This window comes from Hyperolius riggenbachi, chromosome 1 (genome assembly GCF_040937935.1).
Source record: "Hyperolius riggenbachi isolate aHypRig1 chromosome 1, aHypRig1.pri, whole genome shotgun sequence".
NCBI classification, from domain to species: Eukaryota; Metazoa; Chordata; class Amphibia; order Anura; family Hyperoliidae; genus Hyperolius; species Hyperolius riggenbachi.
This window is the reverse complement of record NC_090646.1, coordinates 240,045,682-240,067,715: the sequence shown is the minus strand read 5'-3', so window position 1 is coordinate 240,067,715 and position 22,034 is coordinate 240,045,682. Positions and strand designations below refer to the sequence as shown.

The following is a 22,034-nucleotide window of genomic DNA, read 5'->3' as shown; positions in this document are numbered from 1 at the left end:
AACAGATCTAAAACACTACAGCAAATCATCAGTACACTAAAACTCATCTGTAGACTAGTCTAAACTGCTTAGTGAATTGAATCCATTGTGAGATGTACAGCAAATACAGAAATACGGATGTACAGAAAATACTAATTTTGACAGTATGTTTTCAATTGCAGAATTCTGAAAAATGAATTTAAAAAGAGATGAAAAATTATCTCCTAGGGGAAAAAAAGTAAATTGGATTGTGCCATTTGTAAGTTTTAATTTGCTCAGGTACTGACCATGATATCAGTGTTTCCAATGCATTCAAAAGAATAGTTAACTCCTCCACCAGTCATCTTTGCTATCACTTCATGGATGGGCTCTTTACAGTCCTTTGGGTTGATACACTCAGTAGCGCCTAATTCTTTGGCTTTAGAAAACTTATCAGTATTCACATCAATTCCAATGATTCGTGCTGCACCAGCAACTCTGCATCCGATTATTACAGACAAGCCTATGCCACCTAAGCCAAACACAGCACATGTGGATCCAGGTGTGACCTGTGACAGAAAATTGAGAATTAGGATAGTAATGACAATGCAGTAATAAATGTCCACTAAATAGGCAATAGAGGAGATAAGTGCAGGGGCATAATAATAGAGATGGCCCAAACATCAGATTTTGGGTTCGCGAACTTCCGCAAAAGGTTGAGTTCACACGAACCGAGCGAACCACCATAGACTTCAATGGGCAGAAGAATTTTAAAATTTACAGGGACTATTTCACTGTATATCACTGTGTTCCAGTCAGCCGCGCCCCCTGTAATCACGCTGACACAGCACTGTGCCAGCGTGATTACAGGGGGCGCAGCTGACTGGAACACAACTTAGTCATGTGGGCGGCCATGTGGGGACGCCCACACGATGTATATAAGCGTGCACGGAGCTAGGACGGCCCGCAGACAGGGCTGGAAACCTGTGCAGCCGCAACAGCGGCTATGCGAACCTACAAAGGCATTTGAATTTTAAAGCGGCGATTCTAATCGCCATCAGATAAGGCGACCCGAGGGAGGGTCGGGTCGTGTAAGGAAGCGTGGATTTAGATAAGGGAGAGTCTGAAAATGACAAGGGAGGCGCCGATCGTCTGGTCTGAGGTCAGCTATTGGAATAAGGTAAATAACTTTTTTTTTGTAAATTCGCCTCGTAAGTCCTTTAATTAACCTCCCTGGCAGTAAGCCCGTGCTGAGCACGGGCTATGCCGCGCAGGGGGATTTCTCAGGCCCTGCTGGGCCGATTTTGATAATTTCTTTTTTTTTTGCAGCACGCAGCTAGCACTTTGCTAGCTGCGTCTGCCCTCTGATCGCCACCGCTCTGCACCGATTACGCGGCGCTCGCTGCGCCGTTAGGCCCCACCCCCCAGACCCCGTGCGCTGCCTGGCCAATCAGTGCCAGACAGCGCTGAGGGGTAGATCGGGTCTCCCAATGACGTCGATGATGTCGGTGACGTCATGCCGCCCGTCGCCATGGCGATGGGGGAAGTCCTCCAGGAGATCCCGTTCTCTGAACGGGATCTCCTGATCTCCGATCGCCGGAGGCGTTTGGAGGGACTGGAGGGATGCCGCTGAGCAGCGGCTATCACGTAGCGAGACTTTGTCTCGCTACATGAAAAAATTAAAAATTTTTTTTTAAAAAAAGACTTTGCTGCCCCCTGGCGGATTTTTTATAAACCGCCAGGAGGGTTAAACATCAGGATCCACCTGGAGTGCTGGACCCTGTTGGTGGTGGTGGAGAAGGCAGTCAAGAGGCGTGCAGGCAGAGATACTGTGTGGGGACTGACTTAAGGTAGCCATACACTGGTCGATTTGCCATCAGATTCGACCAACTGACAGATCCCTATCTGATCGAATCTGATCAGAGAGGGATCGTATGGCTACCTTTACTGCAAACAGATTGTGAACCGATTGCAGCCTGAAACCGTTCACAATCTGTTGCGGTGGTGGTGCTGCCGCCGCTTCCCCCACCCGCATGCCCGCATACATTACCTGCTCCGCCGGCGCAATTCCAGTCCCCAGGTCACCGCTGCTCCGTCTCCGCTCTCGTCTCTGGCCCCGGCATGCTTTACTTCTTCCTGCCCGGCAGGAAGTTTAAACAGTAGAGCGCCCTCTACTGTTTAAACTTCCTGCCGGGCAGGAGGAACTGAAGCATGCCGGAGACCAGCGCGGACACGGAGCAGCGGTGACCGGGGGTAGTCGTGCCGGCGGAGCAGGTAATGTATGCGGCTCTATTGCGTCGGTCGTCGGGTACTCGAATGCCGCTAGCGACGCGCTCCCTACCCGCGGGCGATCGACGCTAATTTTCCGCACGGAGAGATCGACGGGATCGGACGAAAAGGATCGAAATTCGGGGTGTAGCGCGAACGATTGGCAGCAGATTCGATCCCAGTGATCGAATCTGCTGTCGAAACGGCGGCAAATCAGGCCAGTGTATGGCCAGCTTTAGTCTTCAGGCAGGCAGTAGTGGCGTGCAGGCAGAGATGCTGTGCTGGGACTGACTTAGTCTTCGGGCAGGCAGTAGCCCTCCGAGATCTGTGCCTCATTAATTTTAATAAAGGTGAGGTACTGAACACTTTTTTGACCTAGACGACTTCTCTTGTCAGTGACAATTCCTCCTGCTCCGCTGAAAGTCATTTCTGACAGGACGCTTGAGACGGAGCAAGCCAGAAGTTTGATGACAAATTGTGACAGCTCTGGCCACAGGTCAAGCCTGCACACCCAGTAGTCCAGGGGTTCATCAGTGCTCATAATGTCTATATCCACACTTAAAGGGATACTGTGTGTGTGTGTGTGTGTGTGTGTGTGGGGGGGGGGGGGGGGGGGGTGTTTCGGAGGAAAATGTGTTGAAGTTACCTGGGGCTTCTAATGGTCACCCGCAGGCATCCTGTGCCCGTGCAGCCACTCACCAATGCTCCGGCCCCGCCTCCGGTTCACTTCTGGAATTTCAGACTTTAAAGTCTGAAAACCACTGCGCCTGCGTTGCCGTGTCCTCGCTTCCCCTGATGTCACCAGGAGAGCACGGTGCAGGCACAGATCATACTGGGCCTGTGCAGTACGCTCCTGGTGCCATCAGCGGGAGTGAGGACACGGCAACGCAGGCGCAGTGGTTTTCAGACCTTAAAGTCTGTAGAAGCCTCAGGTAACTTCAACTCATTTTCCCCTGACCCCCTACAGTGTCCCTTTAAGGCCAGGTAGTTGGCTACCTGCCGGTCGAGGCATTCGTGGAAGGTGGATCCCGAAGGGCTGAGGTGAGGCATTTGACTAAAGAAAGTCTACATGTTCGACATCACCATCAGATCACTAAAATGTCCTGTTCTTGACTGCGAGGACATGGGAGGAGGAGGATGACTACTAGCACCTTTTTCCCATTGTGCTGTGACATCACCTTTAAACACAGTGTAAAGCATACTTGCCAGCTTGTTGTGCAAGTGCGGCATCCTTTCCTACCTTCTGGTAATTTAGTAACATATCCGCCGCTTATACCGAGGGTCTAGTAGCGTTGCCACCCAGTACAGGTCTTTCTCCTTGAGGTTTTTTTTTTTATATGGGGGTCCCTCACCAGGCTGGACAGCATGAAAGACCCCATCTGCACAAGGTTGGATGCCGACCTAATCATCATCATCTCCTCTTCCTGACTGATGTCTGGGAATTTCTCCTCCTCCTCCTCCCAGCCACAAACAATACCACTGGTACTCGAAAGGTGAGCAGCACAAGCCCCCTGCGACGCCTGCTGCAGTTGTTCTTTCATCTCCTTCTCAAAGCCACCTTCTTCCTCTGACTCCTCTTCCCCAGACTCCTCCTCCTCCTCTGTGCTGCCGCAGGTGTTGACAACAAATCAGGTTCTGGTGGTGATGGTTCCCACAACTCTTCCTCTTCCTGTTCACTCTCACACACCACGTTGCCGATCTCCAGTTGGTGCGGGGTTAGCCACTAAGCCACCTGTTTGTTCAGAGTGTTATAATTTAAGTAGGCCTCAGTTATTTGGACTGAGTTAGTCAAAAAGGCTTGATGAGCAGACCTGCCCTTTAAGGGGATTTTCTCTGAAGAGAGAAAATCTGCAGTTCTGTCAGCAGAACTAGAACATACCAAGAAGCTGTTCTGAACAAGGCCGCAGGTCTCCCTGACCTGGGCCTGGAACAATAAACATCAGTCATGTTTTGTAAATATTCACATTCCTGCATGTATGTCAAATGTCTCATTGATTATTAATCGAGTAGGCGGGTATGATGACACCATGAGTGGGTCCACCAATAGACTGATATAGGGGGTGGCGAAGATGATGTCATATTTAACTCTTTCCTAGCCGGTATTAAATCTGGAGCGAGCGATGGAGAACTCACTTCTGCTTCTTCCTTCTGCACTAGCTCGCAAGGCCGACTTGGACCTCTAAGCATGTTCTTCCTTTATGTAATCTGATATAATGTTTGCTGTACATAGGTAGTTTAGTGGAACGTAGGTTAGCAAGAAGGTACCTGATAGACTTCGGTAGGGAGTCTAATCATGAGCTTATAATGCAACATGAAGATTTGCATAGCTAGGATATGATGACTGTATCTATCTGTCTTTCTGTGACTTGAATAAATAACGGAAACATTGGAGAAGCCTGAGAAAGTCTATCTACTGTTTGCTGGGTGGAGAGTCAAGTGATCTCACAGTCTGTGAGACGATGGTGTCGAAGCAAGGTGATAAGAACAGTTTATAACAGTGGTGCCTGAAATCCTTCCCTGCCTAGCTATACAGGCAGACGGGGCCGGGGCCGAAGAAAGTGGTTTCAAGATATTCCACAGCAAAGCAAGCGGAATAGACGGACGCAGACGGTAAAGCTTATCAAGCTGATACTGATAAGTGGGAGTGTGCGGGAGCCAAGCACACAGCTGCAATTCGAGAGAACCAGCGGCGACACTCGTGGATGTTAAACTTTGACTGACAGTGCACATCAGTCACAGCCTAAACCGGATCACAGGTGACTGGAAGGCTCCGAGGCCGGCTGGCAGCTGCCGCTGGAGATTGATCCGCTGAGCCAGTGTGGGTACACAGAGCTGACGCTCAGTAGTTCCAGGGATCCACTCAGTGTCGTGGAAAGTTGCCAAAAGCTGGTCGAATTCGCAGGCTTACACAGTCCTCTGATCAGGCAAGTATGTTTTACGTTGTTGTGTTGCATTATCTTTATTGTATGAGAGGAGGATAATGTGTTAATGTGTATATTCTGTGTTAATTGCAGAGTGGAGGCTGCGGGCTTCTCATCTCTCCTGTGCGTGAAGGGAGGGGTGAGGAGAGGTGCAGCTCCGATGTAAATACAGAACGTGTTTTCAGAGTTTATGCGCTTTAATTGTTTTTTAGGATTCGATGTTCCTGTGTGGCAGATGTTTTGTTTTCTCTCTCTCTGGGTTTTGTTTTTCTCTCCCTGTCCAGAGACTGGGCAGGATGATAGATAAGGGGGGGGGGGGGGTCCCCCGCGGCAGAGGGAAACCATCAGTGTTAGTGGTGGACAGGGGGGAGGGGTAGCAGAGTAGACAGGAGAGAACAGTTGTAAAACTTAGAAGTAAGTTTTTTCTCGGGGAGCTGGGTGGACAGCCCTTGTCTCTGGGTAGCTGTGGAAGTTCGCAGAGGGACAGCTGAGATAATGGGTGAGGTTTTGGTTTGTCTTTCCTCCACGCGTTTCCAGTCAGAGTTGCTAACAGGCTTGTAAATATCTGCATCTGTTATGTTGTTCAGCCAGCTCGTCTGTTGTGCGTCTCAGTAATAGTGCTGTAATAGTTCTGAGTTAGGGCTGAGATAAGCTGCAGATGAGTTGTGGAGAGAGGGGATAGAGGGAGAGAAGAGGAAAGCGAGTGTCTTTCTGTTTGTGAGATGTTCTGCACGTTTCTCGCATTTCCAGTCGGTGCTGCTGCTAACATGTTTTTTCAATGTCTGTATTGTGTTGAAGTTCTAGCTGGGATGTTAACAGTTAAAACAGTTACAGTGGTTTGGAGTCGTATAGCTCGCTCGGGCGGTTCTTAGTTATGTCTGTGATAGAGTGAGAAAGATTCCTACGTCTCTGGGGATCCGTATGTCTGATTGCAGTTCGGATTACAGCTGAGACGTGAAGGAATGCTGAGGCTGATTTTTGTGCACTGTGGATAGATGCTGTGTGTAACGATAAAAAAAAAATGTATGTTCTGTGTGAGTTTTGTTTTCTCTCCTAGGTCTATAGGAACGAGAGGCTGCTATGGGAGCAGCCATCTTGGCTGGCAGTCCAGGACTCAAAATGGCGGCAGTGGAGAGAGCCCGCCCCCGTGAGTCATGGCCCCCACACGTCATGGCAGGGGGGAGGAGGGGCTGGGGGGATCCACGTCACGTCAGGCTGTGCTCGCGGCTCCGGGCAGAGCAGCTGAAAGGAAGGGGGGTAGAAATACAGAGACAGTCTACTGTGTGTCTCGGTTCTCAAAGTATTTCCCCAGAGATTTTCCCTGGGTCCATGGAAAGGAATGCCAGAATAGGAAGTGTTTCCCAGCTCGGTGCGGGGACACACGTAGCAGTGCAGATCAGGAAAGGGTCTGTACTGAGTTGCTTATGGGATTATTCCTGTAAGTGGGGCACCTTAATGGGTGGTGCAGCATGAGTTCTCAATAGCGTATAGGGGGGGACAGTGCATCAGGGGGGTGCCGGAGTTGGAAAAAAGGGAGTTGACCAATTCGGGTTTCCGTCGCCGCTTCTGCAGAGCGGTAACGTTTTTTTCCGGGTTTTGTCGTGGACAGGGCCAGAGCTTGACTGAGGGGTCTATGCTGGGCTGGGGCTGTTTTTTTTGTGCGTTTTTTTTCGTCCACTGATTAGTCAAATATGTTTTTTTCCAGCTCCTATCAATTGTAGCACAAAGAACAAGGACTGACAACAGTTCATGGGGCGATTATACAGATGATAGAATTGCCGTTTACAGAGTGACAGTGTATCAGTACGGTGTTTGCCATGTGGCTACCTACCAAGTGGGCATTCAGGGATCTGCATACAGGCATGTGACGCTGGGCATGTGGTATTGAGGGACTTAGAAGTAGGGCTTCCCCAGAGAGCCTGGTTACAGGAAGACCAAGAGGTCTTGCTCTTTCTCTTCCAGGGGTAACCACCGAGAGCAGAGAAGTTGTGTGAGCACGAACATCGAAAAGTGAAACATAAACGAAAGAAACCAGGTACTGGGAGGTTCAGACGCTGGGATCTGCGGGTCAAGCCGTTTTAGGGGGGATTGTTATAATTTAAGTAGGCCTCAGTTATTTGGACTGAGTTAGTCAAAAAGGCTTGATGAGCAGACCTGCCCTTTAAGGGGATTTTCTCTGAAGAGAGAAAATCTGCAGTTCTGTCAGCAGAACTAGAACATACCAAGAAGCTGTTCTGAACAAGGCCGCAGGTCTCCCTGACCTGGGCCTGGAACAATAAACATCAGTCATGTTTTGTAAATATTCACATTCCTGCATGTATGTCAAATGTCTCATTGATTATTAATCGAGTAGGCGGGTATGATGACACCATGAGTGGGTCCACCAATAGACTGATATAGGGGGTGGCGAAGATGATGTCATATTTAACTCTTTCCTAGCCGGTATTAAATCTGGAGCGAGCGATGGAGAACTCACTTCTGCTTCTTCCTTCTGCACTAGCTCGCAAGGCCGACTTGGACCTCTAAGCATGTTCTTCCTTTATGTAATCTGATATAATGTTTGCTGTACATAGGTAGTTTAGTGGAACGTAGGTTAGCAAGAAGGTACCTGATAGACTTCGGTAGGGAGTCTAATCATGAGCTTATAATGCAACATGAAGATTTGCATAGCTAGGATATGATGACTGTATCTATCTGTCTTTCTGTGACTTGAATAAATAACGGAAACATTGGAGAAGCCTGAGAAAGTCTATCTACTGTTTGCTGGGTGGAGAGTCAAGTGATCTCACAGTCTGTGAGACGATGGTGTCGAAGCAAGGTGATAAGAACAGTTTATAACACAGAGCAGCCAGGAGTGCTGGTCTGGTGTGACCCTCAGCTTTGAGGCAAGACATGTCCAAGATGGCGTGACACCGTCGTACCTGGCATGCGGAATAGGCCCTGGGGAACTGGAGGTGTGCAGTTTGAGAGGAGAGCGCAGCAGTAGAGTAGCATTCAGCCGAGGAGGAGAACGACAGTGAAGAGGATATAGAAGGAGGAGTAGGAGGAGAAGAGGAGGTGGGAGCAGGCCTGCCTGCAAGCCATGGCAGTGTCACCAAGTCCACCGCACAGCCACGTGCTCCATACTTGCCAGGGGTCAGCAGGTTTACCCAGTATGGCGTATAAGAAATATACTTGCCCTGACCGTGCTTTGCAGACCAGGCATCTGAGGACAGATGGACCCTTGACCCAACGCTGTGTGCCAGGGATGACACCACTTGCCTTTCAACATCACGGTACAGTTTGGGTATCGCCTTTTTTGAAAAATTGCAGCCTGATATCTTCCACTGCGTTGTCCCAATCGCCACACATTTTCGGAAGGCCTCAGAGTCCACCAGCTGGTATGGTAACAGCTGGTGTGCTAACAGTTCCGCCAAGCCAGCTGTCAGACGTCAAGCAAGGGGGTGTCCGGCAGACATTGGCTTCTTCCGCTCAAATATTTCCTTAACGGACACCTGGCTGCTGTGGGCAGAGGAGCAGGAACTGCTCAAGGTGAGAGGTGGAGTGGAGGAGGGTGGCTGTAAAGGTGCAAGGGCAGCAGAGGATAAAGCAGCTGAAGATGCTGGACCAGGAGGAGGAAAATGAGGCAGAGGGTGGCTTTGCATTTGTGTGCTTCTTTTCCTCATGTGCTCATCGCATTGGTGTTTGTGCTGGGACATCATGTGCCTTCGTAAGGCAGTTGTCTCTAGGTGGCTGTTGTGGCCATGTGGGAGCCCGGAAGACGAGATGGGGGACAGAGAGGATGGGGAGACAGAGAGGAGGAGGAGATGAGTTTCTGTAAGCAGGAGGGGGAGCTCATTGCAAACAGCTCGTGGCAGTGTCCAACGGCATGTATCGCCACCTAGGGTCAGCCAGCCAACATGCCCTTCAACGCCTGCTGCTGCCACCACCAGAATGTCGTTATCCCAGAGCTCACCAGTGTTGCTTTTTTTGTCTCTGTCTCAGATTACAGCAATGCCATCTGTAATATCTACCGAAAAAAGGGGGGGGGGGGTACCAGGGAAAAAATCTTACAAACACAATTCTCAATCTGACATGCCCTATAGGTACTGTATCAGGTCTTATAAACCTGTTTATAACACATTTTAATAAATAATTAAAAACACCCTATCATCTTGATGCTTTCGTGCAGTGATATCCTTAAATAGGTATGGTAGTCATATACTATGGGGGTCCTGGCTCATCCCCCTCCACTTAAAATTGTATATAAGTGGGGTGTAGCTATCCCACAGGTAGACTACGAAAATCACTGCTCGGGGTGGTATGGACCTGAGCGTGGTTGCCTAATGTGATGTTATAAATCGCCTTGGCAAACCCCTCACAGATAATGATCCTATATACACACCCCACTGGTGGAGGCCATTTACAGAGGTGCTAGAATTTGTGCATAGTGCTGTACATAAAGACCTTAATGAGATCACATTTCACCACAAAGGCTTCTTCAGAAGGTGCTATACATATGTTACATAGTGCTATACATAATACACAATCACCACAGAGTTAAAAGAGACAGGGGCTTTGATACAGGGGGCATGTTGCTATTTTAACTCTGTGGTGATTGTGTATTATGTATAGCACTATGTAACATATGTACAGCACCTTCTGAAGAAGCCTTTGTGGTGAAGTGTGATCTCATTAGGGTCTTTATGTACAGCACTATGCACAAATTCTAGCACCTCTGTAAATGGCCTCCCCCAGTGGGGTGTGTATATAGGATCATTATCTGTGAGGGGTTTGCCAGGGCGATTTATAACATCACATTAGGCAACCACGCTCAGGTCCATACCACCCCGAGCAGTGATTTTCGTAGTCTACCTGTGGGATAGCTACACCCCACTTATATACAATTTTAAGTGGAGGGGGATCAGCCAGGACCCCCATAGTATAGGACTACCATACCTATTTAAGGATATCACTGCACGAAAGCATCAAGATGATAGGGTTTTTTTAATTATTTATTAAAATGTGTTATAAACAGGTTTATAAGACCTGATACAGTACCTATAGGGCATGTCAGATTGACAATTGTGTTTGTAAGATTTTTTCCCTGGTACCCCCCCCCCCCCTTTTTTCGGTAGATATTACAGATGGCATTGCTGTAATCTGAGACAGAGACAAAAAAAGCAACACTGGTGAGCTCTGGGATAACGACATTCTGGTGGTGGCAGCAGCAGGCGTTGAAGGGCATGTTGGCTGGCTGACCCTAGGTGGCGATACATGCCGTTGGACACTGCCACAAGCTGTTTGCAATGAGCTCCCCCTCCTGCTTACAGCAACTCATCTCCTCCTCCTCTCTGTCTCCCCCTCCTCTCTGTCCCCCATCTCGTCTTCCGGGCTCCCACATGGCATCCATGCCCAACTCATCATCATCCATAGCTTTGCTTGTATCAGACACTTCAAAAACTGCACCAACAACAGGTAGTTCATCATTATCCTCACACCTTACGTCCATGTGTGTAGTGACGTCTAACTGAGACATGCGAGGTGGTGTTGGTGTAACATCTATTAGTGCCTTCATCTTGTAACAATAATGGTTGTTGGTCAGTAAATTCACCACAAACGTGTGTGAATAACACATATGTAGTGGAGCGGCTGTGGTGCTAGTAGTAGTGGTGTTGGCTGCTGGCTGAGAGGTAAGTAGTTATGGGGTGCCCAAATCAGAGCAGGAGGAGGAAGATATGTCACGGTTCCATGCGGCAGCTGAAGAGGATGAGGTGTTCTGTGTTAACCAGTCAACTAAGTCCTCAGAATTTTGAGGGTTGAGGGTATGTGCCCTCTGAACACTGAGCATTGGTGTAGAGCTGCACGAAATCACACTAGCACGACCTTGAAAAGACCTGTGGGGTGGCCTGCCTTTGCTTGTCATTTTTTCCATATTGTGGTTTGCAGTAGTACTAACAATATTCAATAGTGGTAGACAGTGTGTGTAATCACAAAGAGGAACACAATCAGTGTCAAATACACAGCAGCTGTGTGTGTGGGCTGTGTACTTTAACACACAGAGAGATATGCAGTTGTGATATTACAATGGTTGTAAAAAGGCTGAAGTGCTGTAAAAGCAGTGTGCGCAATCAAATGGCAGCGAGGACTGTGGGCTGTATGCAGTGTGTCACCCACACAGAGAGATATCCTATAGTAAGTGCAATCACAAATACAGTTGAAAGATATGCACTGGTAATGGAGTGTGCTGGCGGATTACAACAAGGGCCAGCTGCGCAAACTGTGGGCTATTTGCAGTGTGTCATCCACACAGAGAGCTATGCTATAGTAAGTGCAATCACAAATACAGTTGAAAAATATGCACTGGTAATAGAATGTGCTGGCAGACTACAATAAGGGCCAGCTGCGTGGACTGTGAGCTGTATGCAGTGTGGTACCCACACAGAGAGCTTTGCTTTAGTAAGTGCAATCACAAATACAGTTGAAAGATATGCACTGGCAATAGAGTGTGCTGGCAGACTACAAGGACCAGCTGGGACTGTATGCTGTATGCAGTGTGTCACTCACACAGAGAGCTATGCTATAAGTTCAATCACAAATACAGTTGAAAGATATGCATTGGTAATAGAGTGTGCTGGCAGACTACAAGGGCCAGCTGGGACTGTATGCAGTGCGTCAGAGAGAAAACAAACATCAGAACCATATTAGCCCTCAAAAGGGTTTTTTTGCGGGGTGCTTTGAGCAATAAGTAATAGCGAGGAGCAAGCTAATAACAGCCTAACTAACACTTTCCCTATCTCCAGCAATGTCTCTCCCTGCCTCTCACTAAAGCAGCAGCCAGAGAACATGGCCGGCTCTGCTACGTTTTTATAGGGGGGCCCGTCGGGGGAGTGCAGCCTGATTGGCATGTGTCTGCTGACTGTGATGTAGAGGGTTAAATCACACAAATACAGTGGAAAGATATGCACTGGTATAATACAGTGTGCTGGCAGACAGTGGTGGGACTACAAATGCCAGCAGGCAACTGTCTCTGGGCTGTACCTATGCAGTGTCACCCACAAAGAGAGCTATGATATAGTAAGTTAAATGACACAAATACAGTGGAAAGATATGCACTGGTGGTAATACAGTGTGCTGGGCCTGGCACAGTACAGCAAGGCCCAGCTGCGACAGGGCTGTATCTATGCGTGTCAGTGTCACACACACAAAAAAAAACACATCAGAAGAATATTAGCTCTCAAAAGAGCTTTTTTGGAGTGCTTTCAGCAACAAATTTAAGCAAGGAGTAAGCTAACAACAGCCTAACTAACGCTTTCTCTAATCCCTATCTTCTTTAGAAATGTCTCTCCCTTCCTCTCACTAAAACAGCAGCAGCAGACTGAGAAAATGGCGGACGCTGCAGATTTTTTTTTTTGGGAGGGGGGAGGGGGGGGGGGGGGTCCAGGAGGGAGTGCAGCCTGATTGGCTGCCATGTGTCTGCTGACTGTGATGTAGATGGTCAAAGTTTAGCCCAATAATGAAGTATAGGGGACGGGTTGAATGCGCTATGTGTTCGTGTCCCGCTGCGGACACAAACAGCTTATTTTTGCGGGGAACTGTCCGCCGGCAAACCCTTCGGGCCATCTTTACGTAGTAACTGATCATAATCAGCTAATTATGATTATGCAAAATTTTGCTAAATTTTTTCCAATTACGCCGATACATAATTACAATTTGTAAAATCTATTGATTTTGTGTAATCCATTCATAATTTTGCTTAATTTTTTGTTTAATGTTGTGCCAAATTTAATAGCAAAGCCCCCCTCCCCCCCTCCCCCAAAAAAACGCATATGTTAAGGAGAATATTGGGTACAAGTCAAAAAAAGAATTACAACATTTTTAAAAAAGACCTTGTAGTTTTTGAGAAAACCGATTTTTAAAAATGCAAAGGAAAAATGTTTTTTAAATGCTCTTTTTTTCTGAGTTTAACCACTTCACCCTTCAGTGTTATTTCACCTTAATCATCATTTCAGCACTCCTCCCATTCATTTGCCAATAAATGTATCACTTCTTATCATAACACATTTTTTATTATTTTATGTTTAACCTTCCTGGCGGTAAGCCCGAGCTGAGCTCGGGCTATGCCGCGCAGGAAGATATCTCAGCCACTGGTGGGGCGATTCTCCCCATTCAAAGTGCTGTGCGCGCAGCTAGCACTTTGCTAGCCGCGCGCACAGCTTGATCGCTGCCGCTCTGCGGCGATCGCCCGCACGCAGCGGCGGAAGAGGGCCCCCCCGCCAGAGCCCTGCGCTGCCCGGACCAATGAGTTCCAGGCAGCGCTATGGGCTGGATCTGAGGCATCTGACGTCAGGACGTCGGCTGACGTCCATGACGTCATTCCGATCATCACCATGGCGACAGGTGAAGCCAAACAGGGAAACGAGTTATATACGCGTTCCCCTGTTTGCTATAGATGCCGGCGACGATCGCACTAGAGGGACACATGCGCCCTCTAGTGGTGTTTCATGTAGCTACCACTCCGGTAGCTTTACATGATACAAAAAAAAAATAAAATAAAAAAAAAAAATGATTTCTGCCCATTTGGCATAAAAAAAATCAACCGCCAGGAGGGTTAATGCATTTTAATGGGAATATTAAGAAAAAATGGAAAATATATCATTATTTCTCCCATTACAGTTTTTAAATAATTTTGCCCATTATAGTTTTTAAATAATACATACTACCATAATTAAGACCCACGTATTTTTTTTTACCATTTGTCCTGATTATTACACCATTTAACTTACCGTACTTGAAGGCCGCCTCGCACCAATTGGCATGAGCGCGGTGGCATATTTTGCAGGACATCGCGCCCGACGATGCACGCACATCTCCGTCATCAGTCTCCCAGCGGCGATCACCGCTAGGGACTGTTAGATGGTGCTGCGATCTAAGGCAGTGATGTACTGGGGACAGCCGTGCGACACGGCTGTCCCCTCTGGAGTCTGAGGAAGTGATCGGCTCTCATAGGCTGATCACTATGATTGGCTGGCGAGGGTGGGGGAGGAATCCGGGAAATAAAAAGTAAAAAAAAAAAGCAAACCTCATTTTTATTTAAAAAAAGGCAGGTCTACAGGTGTCCCCAGTATAAGTAGCCAGGTCTATAGGTGTCCTCAGAATAGGTAGACAGGTCTATAGGTGTCCCCAGTATAGATAGCCAGGTCTATAGGTGACCCCAGTATAAGTAGCCAGGTCTATAGGTGTCTCCAGTTTAGATAGCCAGGTCTATAGGTGTCCCTAATATAAGTAGCCAGGTCTATAGGTGTCTCCAGTTTTGATAGCCAGGTCTATAGGTGTCCCCAGAATAGGTAGCCAGGTCTATGGGTGTCCGTAGTATAGGTAGCCAGGTCTATAGGTGTCTCCAGTATAAGTAGCCAGGTCTATCTTGTCCCCAGTTTAGATAGCCAGGTCTATAGGTGTCCCCCAATATAAGTAGCAAGGTCTATAGGTGTCCCTGTGGTCATTGCTGAGAGAAGTATTTGCTTCTGCCGGCTCTGCGCTCAGGTTACAAGCCTGTCACAACTGTCAGAGGAAGCAAAGACCTCTTGTGCTGGTTCTTATCTCAGACAGCTAGCCCAAGTATGTGCAATGGCCAACACAGGTATAACACAGGACATCTGCCAGGGGCTGGAGGAAGCCCCAGGTTAGCGGATTTTTTTTTTTTTTTTTATTTTGCCTGGACCTTCCCTTTAAAAACTAAACTACAATTTTTCCATGTTCTTTCTGACCTCCCTAACATATGTGGCAATTTTGGTGACAGTAGCATGTATGGGGGTCTTTGCAATTAACAGTGGAAGTCAGCGCTATTGACTTCAGTGTGGAAAAACGGAACACAATACTCGCAACATACCAATTTCTGATTTTTGTCTTGGTTCTTGGAACTGCCAACATCCGATGCAAAAATAGAGATTCATAGGACCAAAATAAGCAGTACTCTCCATAGAGCTAGGCTTTATCTATGAATGGCTAGAAAAAAATGTTACTTTGTGTTAAGGGGCCCATACACTCAGCCGATTTTCTGGCCGACCGATCGATCCCGATCGATCGTTTGAAAATCGGTTGGCCAATCGACCGATCGATGGCGGATTTCTATCGATTTCGATGGATTTCCATCGAACTGGCAGGGTGGAAAATTTAGGTCGATCTGATGAGATTGCTTATCAGTTTGCATTGGCCTTAATGGAAATCTGATGGCAAAAAAATGGCATCAGATCGAATTTCAATAGATTTCAAAATGAAATCTATTGGAATTCTATCCTGGTAAAAAATGTTCTAAAAACGCATCAGATAGATCATCAGATGCATTTCTTATCTATCTGCTGCCAATCTGACGAGTGTATGGGCACCTTTGATGTTAAACATAAGAAGACACAGTGTTTGCCAAAAGGCATGTGGGCAACTGCCCAAATGTATGGAGGAAGATGCCTTAGTTAGTTGAGACTAAAACTAAACTTTTCAGCCACCAAGGAAAGTGGTATGTCTGGCACAAACCCAACACATCCCATCACCCACAGTGAAACATGTTGGTGGCAGCATCCTGCTGTGGGGATGTTTTTCACTCAGTAGTAGGGACTGGGAGACTGGTATGAGCCAAGGGAAAGATTGATGATGCTAAATAGAGGAATATACTTCAGGAAAACTTGTGTCAGTCTGCCAGTGATTTTAAATTGGAACAGTGCTTAACCTTCCAGCAGGACAATGATCCGAAGCATACTGCAAAAGCAACACTCGAGTGGTTTAAGGGGAAACATTTAAATGTGTGTTAGTCAAATTCCAGACCTCAAGCCTATAGATAATCTGTGGTCAGACGACTTGAAGCCCTCTGTTCAGAAGTGACAAGCATCCAACTAGGGCCGGATTTACCATAAGGTACTATAGGCACGCGCCTACAGGTGCCTTTTGATGGAGGGGCGGCTCACTCTCCTCCCCTAGTGCCTGCCTCCTTCGATATTGCAGAGTCCTGAGCAGAGCATAAATGAGAGTTTAGTCACCTGGCTCTCTGCATTTCACTGACAAGATCTCCCTTCAGTCCGGGCACCACTAACTGGCTACCTAATTCTAAGGGACACCAGTAGCTACCTATGACTAGTAAGGGAGCAGTTACAGCTGGGTCAGCCAGCACAGCAAGCTGTGTGGTTCAGCAGGGGTTTCTGGAGGGCAAGGTTTAGGGTGCCAGGACATCTGTGACTATAGGCTCATGTGATGTAAATTCGGGCCTGCATCTAACATAAGGAAGCTGGAGCAATTTTGCCTTGAAGAATGAGCAAAAATCCCACTGGCAAGAAACAGCGACTCATAGAGGCTTATCCAAAGCAACTTGCAGCTGTAAATGCCACAAAAGGTGGCTATATAAACTACTGATTTTGGGGGAAGGGGGGGGGGGGATTAGTTATGCACACTGACGTTTTCAGTTATTTTGTCCTATTTGTTAATTTGCTTTACAATAAAGAAAATAATACATCTTCAAAGTTGTAGGCATGATCTGTCAGTGAAGTGGTGCAAACTCTCAAACAATCCATTTTAATTGCAAATTGTAAGGCAGAAAAAAATGAATATTGCAAAGGGAGATTACTACTTTTTCAAGGCACTGTATATGAAACTTACAGCACGCTCTCAGAGGAGTGCAAGTACAATTTAACGTTCATGTCCATTTTCATAGCAGGAATTTTCACTTTAGAACTTAAAGCGGAATATAATCCAGCATTTCCACTTTGCTCTAAAACATTATTTACAGCATATTATATGCAACCAGCATTTTTACTAGACCAGCATTGGAAGGTTTACACACAGAGCTTTAAAGTTCCATGGAGAGACATGCTGCCACGGCCGAAGTTTAAATAGATACATTTATGTAAACGCAATGTAGCAAGTGGTGAATGTTACACACTCTCTGGATGTCCTCCAGCTCCTGCAGAGTCAGAGAGAGTGAGTCACATTCCTCATTTGTTACATTGTGTTTACTTAAATGTGTATATCTAAACTTCGGATGCGTCTGCATTTCTCTCCACGGAACTTTAAAGCTCTGTGTGTAACCCTTCCAATGCTGATCTAGTGAAATAAAAATGCTGGTTGCATATAATATGCTGTAAATAATGTTTTATAGCAAAGTTGAAATGTTGGGTTATATTCCGCTTTAATGAATTATGGATGGTCGGAAATGCAGATTTCTGATTGCGCCGAAAATCCAATTTTTGTCAATACCAATTTCTGATTCTGCGGATTTCCAACTGATTTCTGAGTTCCGATTAGCCTTTTTTTTTTTTGTTAATTTTTGCATTTTCTGACTGTCCAAATACTTCAGAGTTGTTTCTGAATTCTCTGATTGGTCCAATGCTTCTGCGTTCCGTGATTGGTCTGAAATTACAGAGTTGTGGTTATACAGTATTTCCACCGCAATCGGAAATTTCAATTCTGCAAAATCCGAATTAGCATCCCTATCGAGGATACAGGTGCACCACTCAACAGGAGCAATGGGTGAGGAACACAGATTTGCCTGCACCAGCTTGGCAATTTCCAATTCATGCTGGAGCCATGGTCCATCTCTCTGGTACTCAAGCTGGAACTGCCATTCCTCTCTCTGCACCTGCTCTTACTGAAACTGGAACCTCTCTTTCTCAAGATGGAGTCACTGTTCCTCAAATTAGAACTACAGGTACGCGTTCAAGTCAGCATCTCTCAGGATCTGTAGAGCATGTCGTCTCACAGGGTCAGCAATAGTAAAGGACAACCCAGGGCTGCCAGTTCTTTGCAGAGTGTCATAAGCAGCATCAATGGGCGCAACAAAGTCCATCTGGGTACTATAATTCCCCTGAGCTGAAGTAGCAACATCATCACTCTCCTGATTAGGAGTGCCTTGTCTCTGTGGGATGTGGTAAAACCTCTTCCAGTGGAGTGACCTCATGCAGCGCCAAGCTGTATTGGCCATCTGCTTACATCAGAGCTTGAATCAGTTCATCTCTATTCTTCCTCCAAATTTCAATGTTTCACGCCTGACAGGTCTGCAGGTCACACAGAAATTGCTTCTGGTAATTCGCTGCCTCAGGCATTGCCAAAATAAAATATGAAATAGAAAACAAGAGGTAGGAATTTGGAAAGGGAACTATATAAATCTCGTTAAATCCCATATAAAAATGAAATGTCTATGCATCTAGAATTTCAGTTCTTCAAGACAGTTACTTAAATAATACTGTCCTATTGTTCTAAATGAGCCCAGATACAATCAAGCTGCCAACCAATGTGACAGCTCCACACAATCCTGTTCCCTTTGTCACAGCTGCAATTCCAGCCCCAGTCACTGGGAGTCTCTGGAATGCCTTCCTCACTGTGCATAAGTAACAATTTGAATGAATTGGTGGGAGGGTCCCTACACAATGCAATCTGGATTGTATGGATGTCTCAATACAATTTGCAATCTCATTAAGAGATATTTGGTAACACCACCACCAGCACCTTACAAGAGAGCACGAGGACTCATAAAGGCATAAGTATATGTCTGCTGCCAGTGAGCTGGGCACAGGGTGAGCTGAATGATGGCTCACTCTGCTGCCACTCAAATCCCCAGTGTTGTAAAATACTATTCCCCATCCAAGTCTTCACAACTTTGAGGGAGATGTAATCAGCAATTGCCGGAACTCTGAATTACCCTTACGTGCCCCACCCAGTATAACATTACTGCTATGGGGCGCCTAGTTTCGGCGCTGAGTGCCGTGTGCCAATATCGTCTGCTTTGTCCTAAAGCTATCTATTCCTGTAAGAGCAAATTTATTGCAGACGACCCAACTAGAAATAACAATATAACATACTGGGTCAATCAGAACAAAGGCAAGACCAAAATGATTTAAATCATGTATTTTATATCATGCATAAAATGTATAAGAAAATTGTCTAACGCCTTACAATTGAACTGCAATTGAATAACAAACCCAAAGGGAATTAAAATTAAGAAAAAACTGAGCTGAGAGTGAGACAATTTTTGCAATTACCGTGCATCCACTGAAGATTAGCATTGTTACCAGATGTCCAGTCTGGTATCAGCACATGATCGATGGCATCAGATCGGGCAAAAGACAAAGGACATTATTGAACCTACAACACAGGCCTTTATTTCTCTCTGGTGGAAGGGGGGTCTGTAATGAGAGTTTGGCAGTTCTGCAATTCGACCCAGATCTGCCAGGTCATAAGAGGAGGAAATTGACATGAAATATAGAACAATGCCCCATCTCTCTGGCAATACATAGAGCAATGAATCCAACATCAGTTTTGGCTTCAGTACGATCTCCTGAATTCGTAGATATCAATCACTTGTGGGATGTCATATGCCATACTGAGAGATTGATATCTTGTGCTGGGGATATTTCATAGCCCTCTCTCTCTCTCTCTGAGTTGCACAAGGCTGGCATTAATGGAAATATGAAATTATACCTTAAGATCTATATTACATATATATGGGGATACATTTAGGTTCAATCAGGGGCGTAGCAATAGGGGGTGCAGAGGTAGCGACCGCATCGGGGCCCCGAATGGCCCTCCCTCAACTACAGTATTAGCTCTCTATTGGTCCTGTGCTCATAATAATCACTTCTATAGATACTTTGAGTAGTGGTAATCATTAACAAACTGTTCCCCATCCCCTTCTTACACCTCTGACACTGTAGTTGCCATTGGCAGGTTTTGGTGCACCGTATTAATTGCTATGTATTGAGTGCTAGGGGGGCCCCATTGTAAAACTTGCATCGGGGCCCAGAGCTCCTTAGCTACGCCACTGGGTTCAATTCCCTCTGCACTTCACCCCTGACATCCTGGCTTTCCATTCATGCCATCAGGAGAATGGATTTATGACTTTGAGCTGGTCACTGCTTATCAGTTTCTCTCTGATGTATGTATCAGGGATTGGGCTTCCTTGAGAGTGTTGAGATAGATTGTATTGTATTGCTGTGAGCGGTTTATAACTCTCTCCAGTGGAAGAGTGAACACTCTTTAGTAACTGAATGTCAGTTCTAAAAGAAACACTTTGTGGTATTTTAAAACACACCAACTTTAAGGGGAACTCTGCTGTCCCCAGCACATGATTTGCTGTGATGAATATTCATCATAAGTACATCTTCAGTAGAGATATTCCCATAATTAAGGACACAATCGTTTGTATTTATGATGTCAGTGTTGACAATATACTGGTGTTGAGGGAGGAAACTGTGATATCTGTAAGCTTGTTTCTAGCACATAAATGAAATTCTCAGCAGAGGAGGTATTTGTACAAAAACATGATGAATTCTCACAAAATAGTATGTGACATGGTGCATTACAGGTATTAACCTTTTTCCAGCCGTGACTGTAGGTCAATATTCCTCATGCAGTGGCTGTAGATCACCAGCAAATGGAAACATGGAATTTTTGTTTATTGTAGTCCATCTTAAAAAAAATATATTGCTTGCCTGTCTGACAATACCCTGCCTGCAATACTTCCAGAGTCATTAATCCATTCTTAAAAGGCAGTCAGGGTGACTCCACTGGATGCATCATGACTTAAACTGCTGAAGTTAAAAGTTCACAGTTACAGGCAGAATTTTAAAGTGAGAAGGGGCACCACAAAAAGTAAACATGGTGTGCCACGACTCCAGCCCCTGTGTCCCTGGGGCTCACAAAGGCCTCAATTCATCATCTTTGAGATAACTTTTACCAGTTCGTTAAATTACCAAATTCGAAGTCTATTGATTTCTAGTTGTATTCATCAAGGTTTTTCCGCAATCGGTGTGACTTCGATAAAATATTGATAACAATGCGGTAACCATTCGGTAACATGTCGATATTTCCATTTTACAGCGGTAATTTAACACAAGGCCATAAGATTCCCATGGAATTGTGGGTCTAAAGGCAGTCCTTTGAACACCACGTAGCAACATTCCGAATAGGGCTTAACACCTGGACCAGGATTCTGGAAGTGGTTTGGGACAATCCCACAATTTAGCCGTCTACGGCTTGATAGGAGCCTTTTCTGAAAAAATGTAATGCAGCTAGAAATTTAGTTAACCCTGTCACAGCCTGTGTTCTCTTACAAGAAGATTCAAGAGAAATGCAGATGTCCTGGTATAGCAAATAAATCCATTCTCTTGCAAATTGATATGTTTCTAGACCTTATTCTTGCCCTTCTGTGCTTTTGAATCACTCTCAGCTGATACATAACCACTTCGAATGGCTCCATCTTCTCTGTCAGCAATGATCTGACAGGAATAACAACAGAGCAGTGAAGGAGATAACTAATCCTAAATTTACCGCTAAACCACGCCCACTTTCATTTTCATGAATTGCACTTTTTTCCTGTTTTATCGCATCATTACCGAATGATTACCGAATGCTCGCTAACAGCTGTAGATAACTTTGATGAATCCTGAAATCAACTTATCGAGTTCGGTATTTTACCGAGCTGTCGGTACTTGGTTCGATAAGTCTTGATGAATCAAGGCCAAAGTCTGCAATCCAAAGGTGGGTCGGCACCACCAAAAGGTAAAGTATAGCTCTTTATTCTATCTCATGGACAAATAGTAACAGACCACTGTTTTGGGCAAAAGCCCTTTCTCAAACCATGTAATCCAGATTACACCGTTTGAGAAAGGGATTTTTGTCCAAAACAGCGGTCTGTCACTGTTTGTCCATGTGACAGAATAAAGAGCTATACTTTACCTTTTGGTGGTTCTGACCCATCTTTGGATTGCGCACAGTGACATGCAGACATTTTTTTTCTTAAGAAAATAAACATCTTTATCTCTCTACATGTGAACATTAGGTTAATAAATGCTACTAAAGACTGCCATCTGTGAATAAAGTTATATATATCATCACTCTTGTTGTTGGATGAAGGCTAATGTAACTCAT

General features: G+C 45.9%; 1 protein-coding gene across 2 annotated transcripts in view; it reads right to left on the bottom strand.

The window, feature by feature from the left end:
- Window positions 1-22,034, bottom strand: part of LOC137504065 (alcohol dehydrogenase 1-like) — a 90,841-nt gene that overhangs the window by 12,935 nt on the left and 55,872 nt on the right. For both annotated transcript variants that reach the window (XM_068232008.1, XM_068232019.1), the window contains exon 6: window positions 267-527. In XM_068232008.1, coding sequence (XP_068088109.1) covers window positions 267-527 — 261 coding nt within the window. The remainder of the gene's footprint in view (window positions 1-266; window positions 528-22,034) is intronic.